At 51.9% G+C, this 23,830-nt stretch overlaps 2 protein-coding genes across 3 annotated transcripts; both read left to right on the top strand.

Moving 5' to 3' along the window:
• The first annotated feature begins 1,677 nt into the window (after positions 1-1,677).
• On the top strand, positions 1,678-16,986 carry GOLT1A (golgi transport 1A). Of its 2 annotated transcripts, none has more exons than XM_058700644.1 (5): positions 1,678-1,828; positions 12,528-12,619; positions 13,628-13,740; positions 15,961-16,024; positions 16,652-16,986. In XM_058700644.1, the coding sequence occupies exons 1-5, from the start codon at positions 1,804-1,806 to the stop codon at positions 16,688-16,690; spliced, it is 333 nt and encodes a 110-aa protein (XP_058556627.1). In that variant the 5' UTR covers positions 1,678-1,803; the 3' UTR covers positions 16,691-16,986. The 2 variants fall into 2 exon arrangements, with proteins under 2 accessions (XP_058556627.1, XP_058556626.1); XM_058700643.1 differs by having other exon boundaries at positions 1,681-1,828; positions 13,562-13,740.
• A 100-nt stretch (positions 16,987-17,086) lies between these two features.
• Positions 17,087-23,778, top strand: KISS1 (KiSS-1 metastasis suppressor). Its single transcript, XM_058700642.1, has 3 exons — positions 17,087-18,218; positions 21,205-21,343; positions 23,321-23,778. The coding sequence occupies exons 2-3, from the start codon at positions 21,241-21,243 to the stop codon at positions 23,665-23,667; spliced, it is 450 nt and encodes a 149-aa protein (XP_058556625.1). The 5' UTR covers positions 17,087-18,218; positions 21,205-21,240; the 3' UTR covers positions 23,668-23,778.
• The last annotated feature ends 52 nt before the right edge of the window (positions 23,779-23,830 follow it).

Here is a 23,830-nt window from a genome sequence, read left to right as displayed (position 1 = left end):
ATTGTCCTCAGGCATTTGTACCCCCAAGTCCCTTTCCAATCTAGCCTCCATTCCCCATTGCCTATTGGAAATACATGACCTCCAAGGCGCAAATTCTAGACTGAATTCTCCCTCAACGTGCGACAGCATTTCAAGACAGAGATCTGTGTGTCTGTGACATGCCCGCACTTACTCCGTTCCCGCCAGAGCACCGGGAGCTATTTTAACAATACACACAGAAGACCCGGTTCATTTGCATTCACATCGCGCCTCCTCATTGTCTCCACTCTGCCTTGCTATGTTATCCCTCTTTCAATTAAGGCTATTTCCCTCTTTCTCTTTTTATATGTAAGTACACTCCATTTGTTGTAATTTACCTAACGGGTTTTATTCTTTTGTTCATTTCCTACTACTCTCACATTTTCTTGTGGGTGGAGAGGGTGATTTTATTTTTATTTTGTTTTGTATATAATGACTCTCTGGTCTTCTATTTCTCTTAAATTTAAGTGTATTTATTATAAGTAGGTGCAAGCAATCTGCCTGTTTCACTTATGGCTTCATTAAATCTTGCCTGAACATTAATATATTGAGAGACATCGTGCTTTATTATGATTTTTCCCTTCTTTACATAGTTTTATTTGTGTTTTTAAAAATGATGTGTGTAGGGGCGCCTGGGTGGCGCAGTCGGTTAAGCGTCCGACTTCAGCCAGGTCACGATCTCGCGGTCCGTGAGTTCGAGCCCCGCGTCAGGCTCTGGGCTGACGGCTCGGAGCCTGGAGCCTGTTTCCGATTCTGTGTCTCCCTCTCTCTCTGCCCCTCCCCCGTTCATGCTCTGTCTCTCTCTGTCCCCAAAATAAACAAAAAACGTTGAAAAAAAAATTTTAAAAATGATGTGTGTAGATTGCTCCTATCGTCTATGAACTTCATTTCAGGATAGAGGGGACATTACAAAGGGGATGCTGGCTCATGGGTTGAGAGCCACGGCTCTACGGTGGCAGAAAGGATGTTAAGAACTATCTGCCCCTCTTTTTACAGGCCCACAGAGGGAGGGAAGGATGACCCATGTCTACACAGCTGGTGGGTGGACTTTCAGAACTAGGCTTCTGAAATCGTCCAGCCCTACCCCAAGCACAAATTCATCTTTCATCCTCCCTGGCTCAACCTCACTGTCCCACGCTGGACACCGCTGGGGAAAAGGAGGTCGAAGCCTTTTGTGTCTAACTCCTCTGGGGCGTTTTTGCCCTTGCTGTAACCCAACCCGGCTCGCCCAGAGACTGCCGGCAACAGGTTTTACCCAGTGGCTTGCCGCCCCCTAGCGTCTAGCATGGGTACTAGCGCCAAGCAAGCGGACTTCACAGGCACGATGAATTGAATACTTTTCCGAAGAGAAACGCGGATTCCAACTCTTGCCACACCCCCACCAAGCCAGGCAAGGAACCCGGGGAGCCCGAGATCCCAGTCCACTCTACAGTCTGAGTTCTGCGGAGGACTTGGAAGCAGTTACACTCAGCCTCAGGGCGCGGGAGTGGGGGGCGTTGGCGGGGCCAGGTGGGAGTTGCCTTCGCCAGGTGGGCGGAGCGTGTGCCCAGGGCTGGTGTCCTCTGGGAAGATCCAGAAGAAGGGAGCCTGCGACTTTAAGCAGCCGTTTGGGTGGGGATGGGGGAGAGGTGGGGTTTGGAGAGCGGAGGGAGTTAATGATTTACCAGAGGCCCGTTTCACAATTTCCCAAGGGTCAGCTTGCCTGGAGCACGCACAAGCGCGGTCCTCCCTGCTCCTCTCCCCTTGGCAGCTTCGACCCGGAAGGCCCCCCAGGCAGCCTGCGGCATGATCTCCATCACCGAATGGCAGAGTGAGTGGGGGAGCCGGTGCCGTGGAGGGGGCTGGGCTGGAAGGGAGGATCCAGCCTGGGGCGGAGGGAGACGCCGCCCCTCCCAGCCAGGATCTCTCTCTGGGCAGCAGGCAAGGCGACCTCTGGAGCCGGAGGCCGGCAGGTGCTGTGCTGGCATCCTCCGGGCAGCGGGGCCAGGACCGGGTGTGGCTCCTCTGCCTCCCCGTGGGGGGAGAGTTGCTCAGGACCCCCGCGTAGCCAGAGGTTGGTGCCTGGGGGGGGGGGGGGGGGTGCCGGCAAGTTCACCTCCCCGCGCTGTTCCCTTTCCCATCATGGTTCTTAGACCCGGGATGCCGCCAAGGGGGACTCAGGAGGCCTCTGCCCATTCAGACATTTTCCCCACAAACTCTCAGCGTCTCCTGTGGTCTTGGCACGCTTCTTCTTCTAAATTTCATGATTCTCTTTTTTTAATTTTTTGAAGTCAACTCTACCAAACGTGGGGCTCGAACTCATGACCCCGAGATCAAGAGTCGCCCGCTCCACAGACTCAGCCAGCCAGGCACTCCACCTTGGGTTTCTTCTTACCAAAAACTAAACTCCACGCCTGTCCCCAAATTACCATACCATCACTCCTAGATATGGTTGTTTTTAAGTTTATTTATTTCGAGACAGAGAGAGAGAATGAGTGGAGGAGGGGCAGGGAGAGAGGGGAACAGAGGATCCAAAACGGACTCTGTGCTGACAGCCCCACGCGAGGCTTGAACTCACAAATCACAAGATCACGACCTGAGCTGAAATCCCAAGCTTAACCGACTGAGCCACCCAGGTGCCCCACTCCTAAATATCCTTCTCTTCCTTTGCAGGGAGAGGGAAGGGAGATAGTCCACAGGTGTGGGAGGGGCAGGGAGAACTGTGATTTAAAGCCTCTGAGCCCAGGATCTCATCTGTGAACTGGAGATAATATTCATTCACTGAACAAATTCGTCCCCACTCTGTGCCAAGCATTGTGTTGGGCATAGAGTATACAATAGTATACTGAAATGGAACAGACCTTTTCCTGCTTACAAGCTAGGGTGGGGAAACAGGGAATTAACAGATCAAGAAATAAGTATGTAGTATATCAGATGGTGATGGGTCCTCTGGACAAAAATAAAATAGAGTAGGGAGGCTAGAGAGAGTGAGGTAGGAGGGGTTACTGCATTGTATAGCGTGGTTAGGGAAGGCTTCCTTTTATACAGAGAAGCAAGGAAGCAAAGCTATGCAATGATCTGGAGGGGAAATTTTTCCAGGAGAGGGAATAGCTGGTGCAAAGGCCCTGAGGCATTAGCATACTTAGTGTGTGGTGTGGCTGCAGCAAAGTGAGTAAAGGGGAGGGTGGGAGGAGTTTAGGTCTGGGAGGTCACCGAACAATGAGGCTGTGTAAGAAGTTTGGTTTTATCTCTACACGATGGGAAATGACTGGAGGGTTTTGTACAAAGGAGTGAGTGATATGATATAGGTACATTTTTATTTTTTTTAAGGTTTTTTTTAAAGATTTACTTATTTTTGAGAAAGAGTGCCAGCTGGGAAGGGGCAGAGGGAGACGGAGACACAGAATCTGAAGCAGGCTCTAGGCTCTGAGTTGTCAGCACAGAGCCCAGCCCTATGCAGGGCTCAAACTCACAAACCGAGAGATCATGACCTGAGCTGAAGTCGGTCGCTCAACCGACTGAGCTACCCAGGTACCCCAATTTATGGACATTTTTATTATTTTTATTATTTTAAAAAAATTGTTTACAGTTATTTATTTTTGAGAGACAGTGAGACAGAGTGTGAGTGGGGGAGGGGCAGAGAGAGAAGGAGACACAGAATCCGAAGCAGGGTCCAGGCTCTGAACAAGCGTTCAGCATAGAGCCTGACGTAGGGCTCGAACCCACGAACCGTGAGATCATGACCTGAGCGGAAGTCGTTCAACCAACTGAGCCACCCAGGCACCCTTTAAAAAATTTTTTTTTAAATGTTTATTTATTTTTGAGAGAGAGACAGACAGAGTGTGAGCAGAGGAGGGGCAGAGAGAGAGGGAGACACAGAATCTGAAGCAGGCTCCAGGCTCCAGGCTGTCAGCACAGAGACGGACGCGGGGCCCAACCCCACTAACCGCGAAATCATGACCTGAGCCGAAGTTGGATGCTTAACCAGCTGAGCCACCCAGGCGCCCCAATTTGTGTAAATTTATCTTAATTTTATATTTTTAATTTACATCCAAATTAGCATACCGTGCAACAACGATTTCAGGAGTAGATTCCTTAGTGCCCTTTACCCATTTAGCCCATCCCCCCCCACAAGCCCTTGTTTGTTCTCCATATTTAAGAGTCTCTTCTGTTTCGTCCCCCTCCTTGTTTTTATATGATTTTTGCTTCCCTTCCCTTATGTTCATCTGTTTTGTCTCTTAAATTCCTCCTATGAGTGAAGTCGTGTGATATTTGTCTGCCTCTGACTAATTTTGCTTCGGGTAATACCCTCTAGTTCCAGCCACGTGGTTGCAAATGGCACGATTTCCTTCTTTTTTGATTGCCGAGTAATACTCCAGTGTATAATTTATGTACATTTTTAAAAGATCGCTCCGGGTGCCGGATTGCAAACAGACTGTGGAGGTGTGCGGTCAGCCATAGGGGGACAGTTCCGAGGTGAGAGATGGTGAAGCCATGAGGGTGGTAGCAGTGAAGTGGTGGAAAGTGGTAAAGGCTGGGTCAGCTTTGAGGAAACTGCTGGAAGGATTTGCTGGTGGGCTTGATGTGGGCATGAGAGAAAGAAGTCGAGAATCCCACCAGTATTTTCAGCCTGAGCTAATGATTAGGTGGGTCGATTTGGGTTTTGGACATGTCGGGTTTGCTATGTTAGTAGACATCCAGGTAAGCTGTCAAACAGGCAGTCAGGTATAGGAGTCTGGAGTTCAAGGTTGAGCGCCGAGTTTGAGACATTTGGGAGTTGCCAGCATATAGACGGTATTTAAGACCACGAGTGCATGAGGTCGCCTAGGGCACAGTTTCTCCGCTTCCCCACTACTGACATTTGGGGGCAGGACAATTCTTTGTCGTGCGGGTCTGTCCTTGCTGCTGGTATGTCCTCCTCCCATTGTGACCCTGAAAAATGTGCGCAGACATTGCCAAATGTCCCCTGGGGAACAAAATCACCCCTGCCCGTCCATCCCTTGAGTTGAGAACTGCTGACTTAGGGAATAAAAATAGAGAAGGGAGCTGACCCCTGAGTCTGGTGGCAAGCCAACATTTTATTAAACCAAAGTGTGGGAAGTCCGCAATGAGAGAGAGAGAGAGATGAGGGAACCAGATTTAGGTCAGGTAATGGTGAGTGGACCAGGTTTCCCTCCGGAACCTTAAGACTTAAAGGATACGTATGCCTTAGGCAGATAATGTGGGAGGAAGCCTATATACAAAGGCCTTGAGGAAGGAAGGCTCAGAGACACAGTGATGAAAAGGGAAGGAAGGAAGGAAGGAAGGAAGGAAGGAAGGAAGGAAGGAAGGAAGGAAAAGAATAAGAGACGAATGGAAGAAGGAGGGGTCAGGGAGGGAGGAAGGGAGGGGAGAAGGGAGAAAAGGAGGAAGAAAGGAAAGAAGGGAGGGAGGAAGGAAGGGAAGAAGGAGGGGGAGGTAGGAAGGGAAGAAGAGAAGAAGGAGGGGGGAGGGAGGAAAAGAAGAAAGAGGGAGGGAGGAAGGAAGGAAAGAAGAGAGGAAGGAAGGGAGGGAAGAAGGGGGGAGAGGGAGCAAGGGAGGAAGGGTAATGTGGTTAGAGTATGATAGGCAAGGGGGATGGTGGCAGGAGGAAGATGAACAGGCAAGTGGAGACTGCACCATGCAGAGCCTGTAAGCCAAGGTGTGGCTCAGGGGACACTTGTAGCCTAAGCCCAGTGGGAAGCCACGAAGGGTCCCGAGCGGTGCACTAATATGATTGGGCTGTATGCTTTCTAAGGCCCCTGAGTGCTGTGTGGGGAAGGGCCGAGAAGCGGGGGACTGAAGTAGGGGACAAACTGGAGAGTGTTGTAGCAGTCCAGGAAAGAGATGATGGTGGCTTGGAATTTAGCGGTAAAGGTGGAGGGAAAGGCACCCCTTTCAAGATACCTTAGGCAAGAAGAAGCAGTAAAACTTAGCTGTGGGCCGAACAGGAGGGATGGCGAGAGCAGTGAGGGAGTCTCGGCATGGCTCTCGGGCTTCTGCCTCAAGCTGCTGGCTGGGGCGGGGGGGGGGGGGGGACATTTTTATTCATTTGGGGAAAACCAAGGAAGGAAGCCCTGTAGCTCCGCCTGGACCTGTGGAGTTCCAGAGGCCCTGGAGGGAGAGCGCCAAGCTGGGATGCCAAGCCAGCAGCTGAGTGTGAGTTTGGCAGCTCAAAGAGAGGCATGGGCCGGAAAGAGAAATATCGATGCTGTCAGCACACAAGTGATATTTAAAGACGTGGGCATGCATGTGAAATAGAATGAAAAGCGAAGCGAGCTCGGGCTGAAGCCCCGAGCAACTGAAACCCCAAGAGGAAGAGAGAGAAGGAGGAGCTGGCAAAGGAGACTGGGACAGCAGTGGTCGGAACAGCAGGATGAGAAGCGAGAACAGGTGTCACGGAAGCCAAGGGAGGGTGTTTTGAGAAGGGAGTGGCCAACCACTGACAGATGAGGGCCGACACCCACCTGGATGGATGGCTGTCGGATCTGGGAACAGGGACATCATGGATGGCCGGAGCAAGAGCCACTCCTGTGGAGGGGTCTGGGGGCAGAAGCGGACCGGACGGGTTGGTTAAAGGCACATCTTCTAGAGCCAGACGACTGGGGGCAGACGTTGGTTCTGCCCGCTACTGGCTGCGTACTGCTGGGCAAGTGACTCAGCCTCTCCGCGTTTCTATTCTGTTTGTGACGTGGGGCCAACAGCGCAGTAGGGTTTCCTATATAACCCACTTCATAGGCAGCGATGAAAATGAATGAATGAGTGAATGCGTGTGAATATATGTGAGTGAGTGAGTGAATATGTGTGAAGTGCTTAGACTGTGCCTGGCCCAGGGTGGTCATGAGTGTTAGCAGTTTTCACTAGGAATCGCTGTTGGTTAATTTTGAAAGTGAAGAAAGGCTCTTTCTCTTCTCGTTTCCCTCCTTCCTATTCCTAGTCCTGATTTAGTCTTAAAGCTGTCAGCTGGGAGGGAGAGGGTGCCACCAGGGCAGGGTGAGGAGGGCATCCTGGCAGGGTCGGGGTGGGGGGCTGGAGAGTAACTTTGTAGTGGGTGGGGGTGGGGGGGCCCGCTTGATTTAGGGGGACACCACCTAAATCAAGTGATTGAAGAAACATCAACTCTGGCTGGTCCCCAGCAGGGGGAGCGCTGCCCCATCTGTGTGGCTCATGAGGACGTTGGCTGCAGGTACTTCTGTCACTCCCGGTGACATGCCCCATCTCCCGCCCCCTCGGCCACCTCGCTTGCCTATACCAGCTCTTGAGGAAAGACATGGAACAAGTTGGAAAAGTGATAACTCTCCAGGCCAGTAAATCATTGTTGCAGGAGCGGGGAGAACATAGTGTGAATTCAAGAAACTTATGCTGTGTCTGCAAAGTGAGTGAGAGGGTCTTCTTAAGTGTTCGCAGGATGGACATACGGATATTTTAACACAACAAAATGAAAACCCGATAAGATATTCACACCACTTCTATACAAAAACGTCTACTAAAGGAGATGGAAGGGAAGGGTGTATCATCAGAATTGGAATCAATGACATTTTAATGGTAGGAGACAAGTGCCTATACGTCACCGAGGTTTGTCAGAAACGGAAGGAATCGGCCGCTAGTAGGAGATGCATTCTGGGCAGCTGGATGTGTCGAGAGAGAGGATGTTGCCTTGGGTCCTCACAAAATCCAGCTCTGCCAAATGGGAGACCCAGTGAGACTGGCATTTTTTTCTGTACCGTGAGTTAAATGAGGTTTTGGTCTCGTTTGTATTTTAAAGTAATCTCTGCCCCCAACGTGGGGCTCAAACTCACAACCCCGAGATCAAGAGTCACATGCTCTACTCACGGAGCCGGCCAGACATCCCTCCTCTTATCTCTATGTTTAATGATTCTTTTTTTTTTTTTTTTTTTTTAATTTTTTTTTTTTCAACGTTTTTCATTTATTTTTGGGACAGAGAGAGACAGAGCATGAACGGGGGAGGGGCAGAGAGAGAGGGAGACACAGAATCGGAAACAGGCTCCAGGCTCCGAGCCATCAGCCCAGAGCCTGACGCGGGGCTCGAACTCACGGACCGCGAGATCGTGACCTGGCTGAAGTCGGACGCTTAACCGACTGCGCCACCCAGGCGCCCCTAATGATTCTTTTAAAGAAGTCCTTTGGCCTTATTTCTATACTGAACCTGACCCTACTCCTCTTAAGTTCACTATGGTAACAGATTATGAAAAATGACCTGATGATGATAGCGTTGTTTGATTTTCTTTCCCTTGTAAACAGAACGTAGCCAATAAGTCTAGTCTCAAAGACTTTGTTTTTGTTTTGTTTTTACAGTTCTGCCTCGAAACAACCAGACTCTTAACAACATTTTATAACAGACTTTTAACAACATTTTATAACTATCTCTAAAAGTATGGCAGTAATGCAAATTTCATAGGTATTATAGGGACCCATTCTAAGATGTTAGTTAGCAAGTCCAGTAAAATTTTTCCCTTTAAAAATTACCTTTATGTTTCTTTAAAAAAAAAAAATTAAGGGACATCTGGGTGGCTCAGCCAGTTAAGCGTCCAGCTCTTGATTTCGGCTCAAGTCATGATTTCACGGTCTGTGGGTTTGAGCCCCACATCAGGTTCTGTGCTGACAGCACAGAGCCTGCTTGGAATTCTCTCTCTCTCTCTCTCTCTCTCTCTCTCTCTCTCTCTCTCTCCCCTCCCCCACTTGCACATGTGCATGCCCTCTCTCTCTCAAAATAAATACACTTTTAAAAAATTAAGCCACCTTCAATTTCTAAAAAATTAAGCCATTTTTTAAAGTTTATTTTTTCAGTAACCTCTATACCCAACTTGGGGCTCAAACTCATGACCCCAGGATCAAGTTCTATGCCCTTCCCACCTGAGCCAGGCAGGTGCTCCTAAAAATGAAGCCATTTTAAATAAAGTTACACATGTTGTCGTTGAGAAAGACAGTCTTGCCATATCCCCATCTGCCACATAATTTACAATAAAAAGAAAAGAAGGCATTCTAAATATATGAAATAGATAAAGTATGTCGCAGAACTACAGTGTAAACTTGAAGTGTCACATCACCAGTAATTTTTTCAAAGGATGCAACGCGGTTCCATTTATAATACCATCAAATAGAAGAAAATTACAGGGCGCCTAGGTGGCTCAGTTGGTTAAGCATCCAACTTCAGCAGGCCATGATCGCGTGGTTCATGGGTTCAAGACCCTTGTTGGGCTCTGTGCTTATGGCTCAGAGCCTGGAGCCTGGTTCAGATTCTGTGTCTCCCTCTCTCTCTCTGCCCCTTCCCTGCTCACATTATCTCTCTCTCTGTCTCTCTCTCTCTCTCTCCTTCTCTCCCCCTCTCCCTCCTGTCCTCCCTCTCTCTCCTTCAAAAATAAATAAACACTTAAGAATTTTTTTAAAAAAGAATAAATACTTAGGAACAAACTTAACCAAGGAGGCAAAAGTCTTACTGAAAAATACTGAGTGTTGCTGATGGAAGTTTTAAGACACAAATAAATAGACATCTTCTGTTTATGGGTTGGAGGATTTAATATTGTTAAGATGCCAATACTACCCAAAGCAGTCTACGGATTCAGTGTGATCTCTATCAAAATCCCAATGGTGTTTTTTGTGGAAACAGAAAAATCCATCCTAAAATGCATATGGAACCTTCAGGGATCTCAAATAGCGAAAGCAATCTTAAAAAAGAACAGAATTGGAGGTCTCACACTTCCTGGTTTCAAAACTTTTAGAAAGCTACAGTGATCAGAACAGTGTGGGACTAGCATAGAAACGGACACATAAACCAAAGGGATAGAACAGAGAGCCCAGAAGTAAACCCAGGTATAGAGGTCAAGTGATTTTCAACAAGGGTGACAAGACCATTCAGTGAGGAAATGACAGTCTTTTCAACAAACGATGTTGGGCAAACTGGACATCCATGTGCAAAAGAATGAAGTTGAATCTGTACTTTATACCATCTGCAAGAATTAACTCAAAGTTTATCTTAACTCAAAGTAAGAGCTAAAACTATAAAGCCCTTAAAGAAAACTTAGGAGAAATGCTTCACAACACTGAAATTGACAATGATTTCTTGGATATAATACCAAAAATATAGGCAACCAAGGAAAAAGTAGTTAAATTGGAGTGTATCAAGATTGAAAACTTCCCTGCATCAAAGGACACAATCAACAGAGTGATTTCTCCTATGGGAGAAATATTTGCAAACCATATGTCTGATGAGGGGTTAATATCCAGCATATATAAAGAACTCCTACAACTCAACAACAACAACTCCAACCTGTTAAAATGGGCAAAGGACCTGAATGGACATTTCTCTAAAGAAGATCTACAAACGGCCAACAAGCACATGAAAAGATGTTCAAGGGGCGCCTGGGCAGCTCGGTCAGTTAGGCGTCTGACTCTTGATTCCAGCTCAGGTCATGATCTCATGGTTGGTGAGTTTGAGCCCCGTGCCAGGCTCCGTGCTGACAGCACGGAACCTGCTTGGGATTCTCTCTCCCTCTCACTCTACCCTGCTCCTGATCATTCTCTCTCTCTCTCTCTCTCTCTCTCTCTCTCTCTGCCTCTCAAAAATTAATTCGTTTAAAAAAGAAAAGATGTTCACGATCACCAATCGTCAGGAAAATGCCAACCAAACCACAACGAGATACCACCTCCCACTCATTAAGATGGATGTTATCAAAAAGAAGACAAAACAAAACAAAACAGAAAATAACAAGTGTTGGTGAGGATGCATAGAAATTGGAACCCTTGGACCCTCGTACTGGGAATGTCAAATGCAGCTGCTGTGGAAAACAGTGTGGCGCTCCCTCAAAACCTTACAAACAGAACTACCCTATCATCTAGCATCATCTATAAACCCACTGCTGGGTATATACCCCAGAAGAAATGGAGGCAGAGTCTCGAAGAGATCTTTGTTCACCCATGGTCACACCACCATTATTCCCAGTAGCCAAAAGGTGGCAACCACCCAAGTTCCACCCACAGATGAGTAGATAAACAACCTGTGTTACATCCGTACAATGAACTACCACTCAGCCTTAAACAAGAGGGACATTCCGACGAGGGCTGCAGCCTGAATGAACCTTGAGGCCATTATGCCAAGTGAAATAAGCCAGTCACGTGAAAACCCTGTATGACTTCCCATAGAGGCCACCTAGTTAGACTCCCAGAACTAGAAAATAGAGTGGAGGTTGCCGGGGGCTGAGAGGGACTGGAGAACGGGGAGTTAGTGTTCAATGAGGACAGAGTTTCAGTTGTGACAGATGGAAAGCCCGGGAGGTGGCTGGCGGTGACCGTTGCAGAACACGGTGAAGGTACTTCACGCCCCTGGGCGTGTGCGTAGAAATGGCGAAGATGCTGAATTGTCTGTGTATTTCATCACCTTTGAAAATGACAGTTTAATTCCATTTAGAAATGAAGCCGCGCAGTGAATGGTCACTGGTGGACTCTCAGAGTGGCAGAGATAAGTAAAATGAACAATTCTGTGGGCTGGAGAGGGTTTCGGGAAAAGGGGAACTTCATATCCTGCTCTTGTGACAACTCCTCCTGAGGGGAGCGATCTGGAAGATATATCAAAATGTCAGAGATGTAGCCCCTTGACCAAACAAGGGGCGCCTTAATATCCTGCCCTTCTGTGCTGTGCTCACTGGCCCTCAGCAAACGCCTGCAGCTTCAAAGGTTGCCCTGGGACACGAAGCAAAAACACACACTACAAACCGGGGTGGGGTGCTGGCGGTGTGGGTCCAGAACCTGGCACAGAACTGCCCAGTCGCGGGACTGACGCTAGAGGAAGCTGAGGGGCGTGTGGTGGGCCACCCAAGGTGCTGTGGCAGGAGGGAGGGTGCAGAGTGGGGCAGCAGGTGTTGGCCAGGTTGCAGACTCCCAGGTGAGCACTGAGCACATTCTTCTATTTTTCCAATTAAGTATGAGAGGTCGCCACCTGAAAGCTGCGGATGGGGCAGTTAGAGGAGGAAGCGGACAGTATGAAGAATAATCCAGGAGGGCAGGCCTCTTGAGAAATCGAGCAGGACAGCCGGGCGGTTCTAAGCTTTTTGGGGCTGGTGGTGGTGAGTGGTCAGTGGTGCCCTTCTGCCTGGGTGTGCGTTGGGCATCAGCAGCTCCCGGCTGCAGGAGGACAGGACCGGAGGGACCCAACCAACCCTGACCATCGTGTAGACAATGTAGCATTTGTAAACAAGGGGAAGCTGAAAATACAAAAGGCAGCGAGGGTAGCACTAGCCGCCTCACAGACCCATGGTGAGGACAGAATGCCACAGCGCACGGAACGGATCAGGAGTGTGCAGGGGCGAAACATAAACCCGTGCCTGCCCTTCCTTTCCCTTCCCGTCCCATCATTCCCCGTGAGCACGGAAGCTGAGATTCCTGGGTGGAAATGGAGCCGCCCCATCCCCCACCGTCCAGTAGCAGTGGGGGAAACTTCCAGCATCCCAACCTGCTCCCCAGAGCCCATCCCACCCCATCCTCCTTGCCCATTGCAGAAATTGGTGTGGGCACCACCGGCTTCGGACTCTTCTTCATCCTCTTTGGAATACTCCTGTACTTTGATTCGGTGCTCCTGGCCTTCGGAAATGTGAGTCCCCAAGCCTGTGTACCCTCCGCCACCAACCTACCTGAGGTCTCAATTGCCAGGAAGATGGGCCCCAAGTTCATTCAGATTGTGCCCATCCAGGGGTCTGCACCATCAAGCCTGGGCCGGTGAGGGTGGCCGGGGGTGGGCAGCGAGGTCTGCTGGGCGCGGAGAATCCGACGACGTGGATTCTCATGCCAAAGCTCTGGGTGAGGCCCTGCAGGTACCAAGATGAATGGGCTGCTGTCCCTGCCAGTGGAACGCCCCTGTCTAGGGATAGGGACATAACGTGAACGTCCGTGACTGGGAAGGAAGGCAGGGGCAGCCATAAAGTCGCAATAAGATAAGTACACTTAATGTAGAACAAGATGTCTGGAGGAAGAAAGCATATCCAGCTGGAGAGGGACGAAAAGGAATTTGGAAAGGCAATGGGTATGGAGGCAGAAGGAACAGCAAGAGAAAAGGTATGAGGAAGGGGAGGAAAGGCATGGAACATGCTGGAAGAAAGCCAGAGAGTTAAATCTGATGGACACCTGGGCACTCCTAAGGGACCATTAGGAGCCAAGCTGAAGATAGTGACAGGGCCAGACAGTGGAGCCCTGATGGCTGGCTATGGCTGGGTATGGCTGCCTCAGTGTTCACCTCCGTAAAACGGAGAGACTCTGTCTATGCCGTCTTCCCCGGGAAGTGTTGGTGTGACAAGAAATAAAGTCAGATATGAAAAAGTGATTGGGAGCCAAGAAGTTGGGTTGAATTGGGTGAACGGATGGAGACCTTCAAAGTCCTCCTTGTCCATCCTCCTGTCTTGGGGCGGTTCTGCTCCTAACAGAACTCTTCCTGAAGAGGCAAGTCCTGCCCCAGGCCTGGCCCCCGACTCCCCGTTGGTGGGGGGCGGGGGGTGTTGGTGTGTTGGCTCTCATGCTTCTCTCCCTCCCTCCCCCGCAGCTGCTATTCCTGACTGGCCTCTTGCTCATCATCGGCCTGAGGAAGACCTTTTCCTTCTTCTTCCAGAGGCACAAGCTCAAAGGGACCAGCTTCTTCCTGGGGGGTGTGGTCATTGTGCTCCTGCGCTGGCCCCTTCTGGGCATGTTCCTGGAAACCTATGGATTCCTTAGCCTCTTCAAGTGAGTGCGGGTCTCTTTCCCCTGGATGAGCCCACCAGGGCCGCTGAGCAGCTGAGATCACCCTGCCAGGTTTGGCCAGCACGACCGACAGGGTATGCAGACACAGGGATGCTATCCTGCGGATGGGAGCCACAGAAGGACTGAAAAGGCAGATGGGCATCAGGCAGGCACTTGGAAGTTCCCTCCAACCGTAGGACGAAGGACAAATTGGAGGGATTGGCCCATCCACCTGCAAACATTGAGCACCTGCTGTGTGCCCGGCCCTAGGCCTGCCCTTAAGGAGGAGACACAGGGCCTGCCTTCAACTTGAAGAATCCAGCAGGGAGGAGGGGCAGTGAACTAGCATTTGCCTGGCCCCTCATATGGCCCTAGCACGTTCACAGTCGTCACCTCACTTTATCGTCTTTACAACCCACTGCAGGATTGCTCTCTGCAGATGAGGAAACCAGATCTGAGAGGCTGCCCCCCCCTCCCCCCACCCGCCGGAGGTCTCACACAAAGTATGCAGAGGATCTGGACTTGATCCAGGCATCCCTGGCTGCTGGCCTCATGTCCTTCGGCCTGTCCAGTGTCAGCCTGGCCTGCTGAAAGGTGGGGTGGAAGTCAGCGAAGATGTGTGGCCACTGCCAAGGCCAGGGAGGTGTGCACGGCAGGGAGGGCCTGTCCTGAGACAGGCTGTGGGGACAGGCAAGCTTTAAGAGGAGACTGGGGGGTGCTTAAGGAGAAGAAAGGAAAGGATGTCGGGAAGGTGGGGCTAGAGAGGGAGGATGCCTATTGTCTCTGGGACACTGGAGGACAGTGGTGGGATGGAGAAGACGGGCTGGAAGAAGCATGGCTTATGCACTCACCGGAAGGAGCCGGGGCCAGGACCCCGACTTCTCATAAAGCCCTCCGTTTGCCCAGTGCAGCCTTGAAAACACTTTGATTAGCCTGAATGGCCCAGACCTCCTAGACATCGTATAATGTGGCTTCGAGAAACTAAATTTTCTCACACGCGCTCTGCCACCCACTTGTTTAACATCCAGACATGTCACTATTCAAACAGCCGCTTATTCAAATAGTCAAAAACACAAAAAGTACCTACTGCGTGCCAAATACTGAGCTAGGTGGGGGGATGTGGCACTCAACAGGGAGAAACTTCCCGAGGACCTCGCAACCTAGTCGAGAAGAAAAATTCTGACGACAGTGACCATTTATTGAGGGATTAGAAGGGTGAGTGGGGCCACTGCAGATTCAGTAGCTCCAACCAAACGTAAACCTTGACAAAGACCCCTGGCAACAGCATTGGGGGGGCGAGAAAACCAAAATCAGAGCTCTAAGGGACGTCAGAGATATCGGTGAGCCGCGGGGAAATGAGGCCCCGGGAGAGGAAATAGCTCAGCCAGCACTCAAATGTCTAACCCCCTCGCCTCTCCACACACACAGGGCTCCCCCCCACGCCAACCTCAGTGTTTCCAAGCCCTTTGAACGATGGTGCACATGTGCCCAGCCAGACCTTGCCAGGGTGTGTTTGACAAGAGTGGGGAAGCCAAGGGCAAAGGGTGGCTCCACACGTGGGCACCACGCTGAGGCACCAGGAAAAACACCCATGAGCACGGCCGCCAGCAGCTACCCATGCGGGGGCCCAGGAAATCTGAAGCAGGCAGCACCCACCCAGTCCAGGGAGAAGACCGTAACAATGATACAAACGCTTCTTTTCTTTTCTTTTTTTTGGGGGGGGACAGAGAGAGACAGAGCATGAACGGGGGAGGAGCAGAGAGAGAGGGAGACACAGAATCGGAAACAGGCTCCAGGCTCCGAGCCATCAGCCCAGAGCCCGACGCGGGGCTCGAACTCACGGACCGCGAGATCGTGACCTGGCTGAAGTCGGACGCTTAACCGACTGCGCCACCCAGGCGCCCCTAAACGCTTCTTTTCTTAAAAAAAAATTTTTTTTTAATGGGAGGGAGAGAATCCTAAGCAGGCTTCACGCTTTCTCAGCGCAGAGCCCAACACGGGGCTCAAACTCACCGACCGTGAGATCGCGACCCGCACCGGATGCTTAAACAACCGAGCCGCCCAGGTGCCCCCAAACAAACACTTCTTGAACATTTCTTTGCGGAAGGCCCTATGGTGTAGATACTATTATTAACCTCATTTACAGCTGGGAACTGAGATTCAGAGAAGTTGAGGAATTTGCCCCAGGCCATCGCTGACCCCTCCCCCCACCTCTGCTCCTAGGGGCTTTTTTCCTGTCGTCTTTGGCTTCCTGGGCAATGCCTCTGACATCCCCTTCCTGAGTGCGGTAAGTAGATTATGCATGTGGCTTGGTGATGATGCCTTGGGGTGAGGGGCCCTGGTGAGACTGCTGCCCCAGTGCAATGGAGCCTTCCTGTCTCCCCTCAAGCCCCTTTCCCCTCAACTCCTCTCCCCGTCCCCACACCTTCTCCATTTGACAAGAGCAGATGAGGAGAGGGCACCCGGGAGCATTGTGCCTAAGGCGTAGGTATTGAGGCAAGTGGCTATTCATAGCTCCTTATTAGAGCCAAAGAAACAGATTCAGAGAGTCTAGGTGACCCAGCCAGAAAGTGCCAGAGATTTCTGGGGAGCTGGCTGAGTCTGGGCCCCAGGCATGGAGAGGATGTGTGACAGCCAGTGACAACAGAAGCTGGTGGCTGATCCTGTCCTCTCCTGGAGGCACACAGGGGGCAGCGGTCCCCAGCCCCTGCCCCTCCCTTTCTCTAAAGCATATTTTCTGACAGAACAGGAGCTGAGAAGCTTAGGGAGGCCCTACAGCCAGCTGGCTCATCCCCGTGACCCCCTCTCCCGATCTGTACTCAAGGCCCAGCTCTCAAGGCCCGCTCCACAATAACCTAGATATAGAGTGTGCTGCTCACTCTTTGTCTGAAGTAATGATTCTTGGCTCCCACAGCTGTTCCGGAGGCTTCAAGGCACCAGCTCAATGGTCTGAACAGCAGAGACGAGCTCCTTGAACTTGGATCATTGGTTGAGGGGGCTGGAAAGGAAGTGGGGGCTGCCTCCACCCTGCAGTGACTCATCTCCCCATCATCCCCAGCCCTCTCCAAGTCCAGAAGGAAGAACAGAGTTGAATGACTGACCTCAGATTCCAAGTCAACTCAAAAGGCTGTTGACATGGCTGCGGACAGAGATCCGGGGCCCCACCGCGGTCAGACTGGGGCTGGTATTACATCCTGCCCTGTATTTATGGGAGGAGAGCGAAGATTAAATCCCCAGGCTGTGAGTGTGTCTGAGACTCAGAGTCACTGTCTCTAGCCTGTCAAGTCCAGTCCCTGACTCAGGGCAGGCCGACACATACAGCATTCCACTGAGCGAGGGGCAGGCCTGCTCTCGTAGCCTATCATTTTTATCCTTGTGGTTAATGGCCCTAATGAGTGAGATAATATGTCTGTAAACCCCTGTTAGCAGTAGGCATTAGACCAGTGATGGGTATCAACCTGCGTGCTGGTGGGAAATGCTACTCAACCATTAATTAGGCGGCTGCCTGCATGGCACACCCTCCAGGTAGCACCTGGGCTCAGAGAGCTTCTCGTCTGAGGGCGGAGACATAGCCCCTGCCTTCAGAGAGCCCGAGCCTGATAGAAGGGATGTTCTCTGTCCTGGGGAGCCCCTCGGCCAAGGGTAAAGAGCGTTCTTGCAGGCCCAGGATGGAGACCAGAGTCCCTTGCAATGCACACATCTAGTAAATACATAGATGCATTTGCATACATAGATGTAGATGTAAATGCATCTACATAGATGTAAATGCATACATCTAGTAAATATCCATGAGGGCCCGCTGTGTCTACACCGAGCACTGGAGTAGATGCTCAGGGTGCAAAAGGGAGCCCTGTCGCTGCCTCCAAACACGGCGATTACAAAGCCATGGGATGGCGAGGTGTGGAGGGGAGCCCACGAGCAGCATCTTCAGATGCTGTACCTGCAAATCACCCATCTGGATTCCCTTGGCACTTCCCAGGTATGCTCACCTTCTAGAGTTTCTCTCTTCCGCCCCCTTTCTCCTGCTCCTTCACACTGGGTGTGCTTGTACTTCCTGTCTAGAGGGCAGGGTCCCCCCCTCCCCCTCACATAGTCCATTTCCATGTCATTTGGGGCATAATGGGTCTCCAGCTGAGTGGGTCTGGGGTGTAGGGGGTGAGGAGGATGGAAGGAAGAGTGGGAATCAGAAAGCCAGCCTTGGAGGGCTTCTGGAGGGGGACAAAGAGGCTGCTTTCAGTGCTGAGAGCCAGACAGTGGGAGACAGCAAACGCTGTACTCTCTGAGGGGTCTGAGGGCGGGGAGGAGGCAGAGGTGGGCCTATGCCTGGAGACGAGACGTCACCCCAGGCTTTATAAAAGGGACGCGATCAGGGCACTGATGAGGGTGAGCCCTGGAGCCCAGCTCCCCTCTCTGTGCGTGTTCATCAACCCAAGAAGCACCCGGAGACCCACGGAGCTGCCACCCGGCTGGACAGAGCCAAGGTAGGTGCCCGGGGGCATCCACACGTGGAGAGGGGTCTGCCTAGCCCCAGGGAGGCTCCAGAGGTGGGAACAGGAATTTAGTTCCAAGAACGACAGTTGTAGCCCAGACAGGCAAGGGGATGCTGATCTTTCCTGATTATCAGGTTGGCCAGATTATTCTGGGATTAGTCAGTGAATACCCTGACTCAAATTTATGAAACCAGGACCTTGGGGATCCCTTACAGTGGAAGGAATAGGAACAGTGAGAGAGTTCTGGCTGGGATGAGAGGCCACGGGAGCTTTTGGAGGGAGCTAGGGAAGCCCTCAGGGCTCATGGGCTCCACAGGTCTCCTCCGAGCAGCTCTCCCAACTTCCGGGTGGCAAGTACAAGCCTAACCCAAGAGCCCCTTTGCACCCTGCTAGCCACCTGCACCAAGAACCGGGGGTCACCCCAGGAAGGAAGCCACCTCGCTTCAAAAGCTTTCCCACCACACCTGGAATCTTTTACTGATTAGGTACATAGCCTGTGGTGGGGGCACAGAAATTGCCTACAGCAGGTCAACCTCTCCAGGCCCTGTGAAAGCTGATGGTTCTTTTCCAAACAATTCAACTCTACTATGTTCAATGCCCCTGTGCTGCCTGGGGGGGGGGGGGGGGGGGGGGGGGAGGGGAATGTGCTCAATACCCCTGTGCTGGGGGGGGAGGCGGTACGTGGGCATGCTCACCTGTCACAGTGGTATCTATAATGGGGAGGAGGCGCTACGGGGTGCCAGGAGCTTGGAAGAAGGTACACTAGCCTTCTAACCATACGCCTGCCCACCCCTCACCTTCCCCACTCACCACACTGCCTGCGCATAGCAGCCGGAATGCTTCATCTGAAATGCAACACACACGCATTCCCCCCTCAGGGTCAGCCTACACTGGGATGAAGGCCCCCGCCCCGTGCCCCTTCTCCAGCCTCACCACAGACAGTCTGTCTCTCCAGGGAAGCTCTGTCGAGGACCTGTGGTCCCCTCCACGCCCGGCCCCTGCTGGCCAGCTCCAGCGCCCCCTGATGGAAATGCCTTCCTTAATCCTGTATTCACGCAGCTGACCAGTGCTCAGAAACAGCCGTGGTGCCACCCCCTGTGGCAAACCCGCCTGCCCCCCATCCAGGATAAGCCCCCACAGCTCCCTGGGTACCCACATGCCGCCAGCCTGTCATTTCTGGTGTTATTTTGAAGTGGTCAGCTAAGACAACTCAACTTCTTGAGCTAGGTTCTTGGGGGAGGAGCTGGGAACAAGCACCCTGTGTCTTAGCACACCTGTGCACCCCTAGCACCTAGCACAGCACCTAGTTCAGGAATGATCTCTGAACTAACCTGGGCTGTGTGCATCCATGGTCTGAAGCCACAAAAGAAATGGTTGACACTGCTCTAATGAACTGATCCTGCCTCTCCTCCATACCCACCCAGGGCTTAAAGCAGGTGCAGAAAACTTGTCTGGATTTCAGAGTGTCACAGCATCAAAGTCTGCAAGGAAAAGCGACTGAGGGGACAGTTGGTGTCCAGTCTGATGCAATGCTCTTACTTCACAGAGAGGCAAAATGGTCCTGAAATGGGGGTGACTTACATCCCACAGGGAGGGGGGCAGAGCTGGAGCCAGGTTTGAATGTGTTTTCTTTTAATGTTTATTTATTTTTGAAAGAGACAGAGCATGAGCAGGGAAGGGGCAGAGAGACGGGGAGACACAGAATCAGAAGCAGGCTCCAGGCTCTGAGCTGTCAGCACAGAGCCCTACACAGGGCTCAAATTCATGAACTGCGAGATCATGACCTGAGCCGAAATTGGACACTCAACTGAGCCACCCAGGCGCCTCAGGTTTGAGTGTTCTTGATCCCATTTCAGGAGTCTTCCTATCTGCCCCGTGTCCAGATCCTGGAGGCTGCAGGGTGGGGGATGGGGGTGGGGGCAAGAACAAAGGGGTTGATGATGCTAAGCAACCATTCTTTAGCAGCTGATGGGCGCCATTGATAGCCTTGCCCCTCCCACTTGCCCCCCTGAACCACAGTGGCTCCAGTGGACACCTTTTTTGTCCATCCCTTTGACCTGCCTCCCCATTAGTTTGTCTTTAATCATGCTTGTTGGACAATACCAAAGTGCTGATGACTTTTTTTTTTTTTTTAATGAGTATTTATTTTGAGAAAGAGAGCACAAGCAGGGGAGGGGCAGAGAGATAGGGAGACAGAATCCCAAGCAGGCTCCAAGCTGCATCAATGCAGGGCTCAATCTCACAAACCATAAGATCATGACTTGAGCTGAAACCAAGAGTTGGATGTTTAATCAACTGAGCCACTCAGGCGCCCCTCCCCCCCCCCATGACTTTTTGAAACAGAAATTCAACTTGGGGGCTGCAAGAGCTGGGGTGGGGGTGGGAGGCTGAGAGGGTAAAGGCAAAGGGGGTGAAGTGTGGGTCAGGGTACGCAGCCCCCACCCCAGCAGCCAAAACCACGAGGTCAATTGAGTGCATATCCTCTTGGAGCCCACAAAGACTAGAAAAAGGTGGCACTGACCTGATACATCAGGGAAAGTTTTTTCTCTTCCCTGTATTACAGGCAATAAGACAATTTAATGACAGTCCTCAGGTCTGCGAAGGGTTATGAGAGATAATGAGATGATTGCCTCTTTCTTACTTTTCTTCTTGGAAAAGGAAAAGAAGAAAGTCTCTGCTGCAGCAGGAGGGAACTGGGCCAGGTTCGGGAAGTTGCAGTCTAACGGGAGAGTTGGGCCCAGGAAGTGGAGGGTTTCTGCGGAACCCGGCGGGGAGCTCCCAGGCTCCAGAGGATGTCTGGACCTCAGTGCCCTCCACTCAGTGAAACTCCTTGCCCTGCTTCGCTTCACCCCTCCCTCCTGGGTGCCACACACACACCCCCCGCCCCCCGGCCTCCAGGGCTTTCCTCTTCACACTGGGCAGCACCCTGCCCATGCCCTGCGCCTGACTTAGTCTCCCCTCCTTCCTTCTATCTCAGCCTCAGGGCGCTGCCAGGTCCTGTCTTCTCACCAGGATGAACTCGCTGGTTTCTTGGCAGCTGATGCTTTTCCTCTGTGCCACCTCCTTCAGGGAGACATTTGAAAAGGTGGCACCCATGGAGAATCCTCTATCTACAGGTATGCGTGGTCTGGGAAGAAGGGCGGGGCAGGGTGGGGATGGGGGTGGGGGTGCACATGAGTTGTCGTAAAGTAAGAGTTACCATGGTTCTCAGATTAAGGCTAGTCTATCAATGTGACTTAAACGCTGCCTCTAATGAGAACCTAAGACTAGCACATGCCATTCATTTAGGGGCCGCATCAATCTTGCAAGCAAGGGATGTCTTACTGCTGTTATGGGCATCCGAAGGCTGACCCGGGTCAACCACTGAGCTCCTCCTCACGTGTGTTCTCTGCTCTATGCCAACCACCTGTCTGAGCAGATCCATTGGGAAGGAATGTACTATGCAAGCTTTTCTGATCAGTGATCTCAGACCCTGTATGGGGAATTTGGGGGGGGGAAAAAGACCTAAGCAAAAGGACAGATCGTTAATATCTGTCAACCTTATGAGTTCACTGTGCAACTGATTAGCTGGAGAAACGGAGGCCCAAAGAGGCAAAGAAACCCCCGGAAGTCAATCAAATGCTGCAACAGCCCTGCAGGTGCAGGAACTGCCAAGAGCGGGCCTGTGAGCGGCATGAGCTAGTCCCCGGAACAGGAGTTGTGGGTTTAACACTGCTTGGTGGTCAGTTTCCTGGGCACATGAGATGCGGCTTGGCCTCTCTGGCCTGTGGTAGTTCTCTAGCCATGGAACTTGGAGCATCCCCTGTACACGTGTGATACCACTGCGCCCATAAGATATCCCAGAGCAAAGAGAAGATGGCGTGGGTGCCCTTGGCCAACCGTGTCTTCTCTCCTGGGATCCACGTGTTCTTTCTGGGTGAGGGAGGCTCCCCCAGAGAATAACCTCACTGCTTCCCCCCCAGGGACGTTGACCTGTTGACTCTTTTTGGCAAGTGGCTCTAAGTGAGGCCACACACAGTAGCCTGAGCAGTAATCCTACTGCAGGGATGATGGGTGTCACTGGGAAGAAAGCCATCATCCCTCCCTGCCTCAGCCAGGCCCTAAGCAAGGCGGGAGGGGCCTTCTAGGAAGATTAGCATTAACTCTGAACCACGCCCACACTCCTCTCCTCCAAAGTATGCCAAGACATTGAGGAGCAGGGCTCAAAGCCAACTACCCCCCCCAACACACCCACTCACACACCAGGCCTCATTTCCACTAATCTCGTGCCACAATTGGCTGGGGTTCCTGTCTACTCAGAGCTAGTTGCACTATTTTACTGCCAAAAATTACATTGAATTTAACAAGCCTTGCATGTGAAGTGCCTTCCTAATTAGCCTTGTTAGCCCTCAGTGTGAAGGGAAGAGATTATATCTGGGGAGGCAGGGGTGAGCAGGTGAAGGTGACCCAGATAATTTCTCATTCTTCACTGAGCCCGTATGCAGCTTATTAGGGGGTCACACTAACTGGGGGAGAGGTGTGGGGCACAGTGGTCTTAGCTCTACCCTTGTTTTTGTTAACTACAGACTTTTCATTTGCTCTTATATATTTAACAAGCATTTGAAGCCCTACTACGTGCAGGCGCAGATCGCTGTTTCAAGCACTCAGAGAGACAACTGAACAAACACAGCTCCCACCCGCCCCAAGGAGCTCAGACCAGTGGGGGAGCCTGAGACAGAGACAGGACAGAGGGCCAGGCAGTGAGCCAAGAAATGCCCAACTTGAGTGTCCAACAAATACTGCAGGCTTATTTCCAAGCTCTACCCTGTTTGCTTCCGAAAAGGAAGTGATTTAATACAAAAGACATTTAAGATCATTCTGGCAACCATTTGAAACCAAAGCTATGTTGAAAGAGGAGCCAGTGACCTAACCCCCGGGGTGGGGGGGGGGGGGGCGGCTAAGATGGTCTGCATTGGGCTCTGGGCTTCCTAGAGGTCCAGGAACGAAAGGGACCAGGAACTACGAGAGGGAAGCACAGGCTAGGGGTGGGAGCAGGTGGTCCAAAGCCTTCTCTCCTGGCCTCACCTCAACCTCTCCCTGTGGTTCTGCCCTAGGCCAGCGGCTCGGATCCCAGGCCCTCCTGGCCCCGTGGGAGCAGAGCCCGCGATGCGCGGAGAGAAAGCCCGCCGGGGCCCAGCCCAACTCGCGGGGGGCCTCGCTGTGCCCTCCTCCCGAGAGTGCCGCGGGGCCCCAGCGGCCAGGCCTGTGCGCCCCCCGCAGCCGCCTGATCCCCGCCCCGCGGGGCGCGGTGCTGGTTCAGCGGGAGAAGGACCTGTCCGCCTACAACTGGAACTCCTTCGGCCTGCGCTACGGGAAGCGGCAGACCGCGCCTCCCGGAAGCGTCCGCGGGGGGCGCTGCGCTTGGCTGAGCTCCAGGCGCGGGATGGGGACGGGGGCATGAATTTCAAACCCCAGACTAGGCGTCTGAGCTGGGGGTGGGGGGTGGAGGGTAGGGCAGTGGGAGGGGGACTGGGGCTTCTGTCCTGAAACAATAAAGGAAATGCTGCCCAAACATCCTGAGTGGGATTTGTGGCTGATTTTTGCAAGCAGCGCCGATTAGATAG

Source organism: Neofelis nebulosa, chromosome 15 (assembly GCF_028018385.1).
Source record: "Neofelis nebulosa isolate mNeoNeb1 chromosome 15, mNeoNeb1.pri, whole genome shotgun sequence".
Classification (NCBI taxonomy): domain Eukaryota; kingdom Metazoa; phylum Chordata; class Mammalia; order Carnivora; family Felidae; genus Neofelis; species Neofelis nebulosa.
Note: the sequence above shows the minus strand (reverse complement) of the source record. Positions and strands in the feature narration are given on the sequence as shown.

Coding starts and splice junctions, on each gene's coding strand:
- KISS1 (XM_058700642.1), top strand. CDS start 21,241: ATGAACTCGCTGGTTTCTTGGCAGCTGATGCTTTTCCTCTGTGCCACC. Junction 21,344..23,320: donor GGAGAATCCTCTATCTACAG/GTATGCGTGGTC, acceptor GTTCTGCCCTAG/GCCAGCGGCTCGGATCCCAG.
- GOLT1A (XM_058700643.1), top strand. CDS start 1,804: ATGATCTCCATCACCGAATGGCAGA. Junction 1,829..12,527: donor CTCCATCACCGAATGGCAGA/GTGAGTGGGGGA, acceptor TGCCCATTGCAG/AAATTGGTGTGGGCACCACC. Junction 12,620..13,561: donor TGCTCCTGGCCTTCGGAAAT/GTGAGTCCCCAA, acceptor CCTCCCCCGCAG/CTGCTATTCCTGACTGGCCT.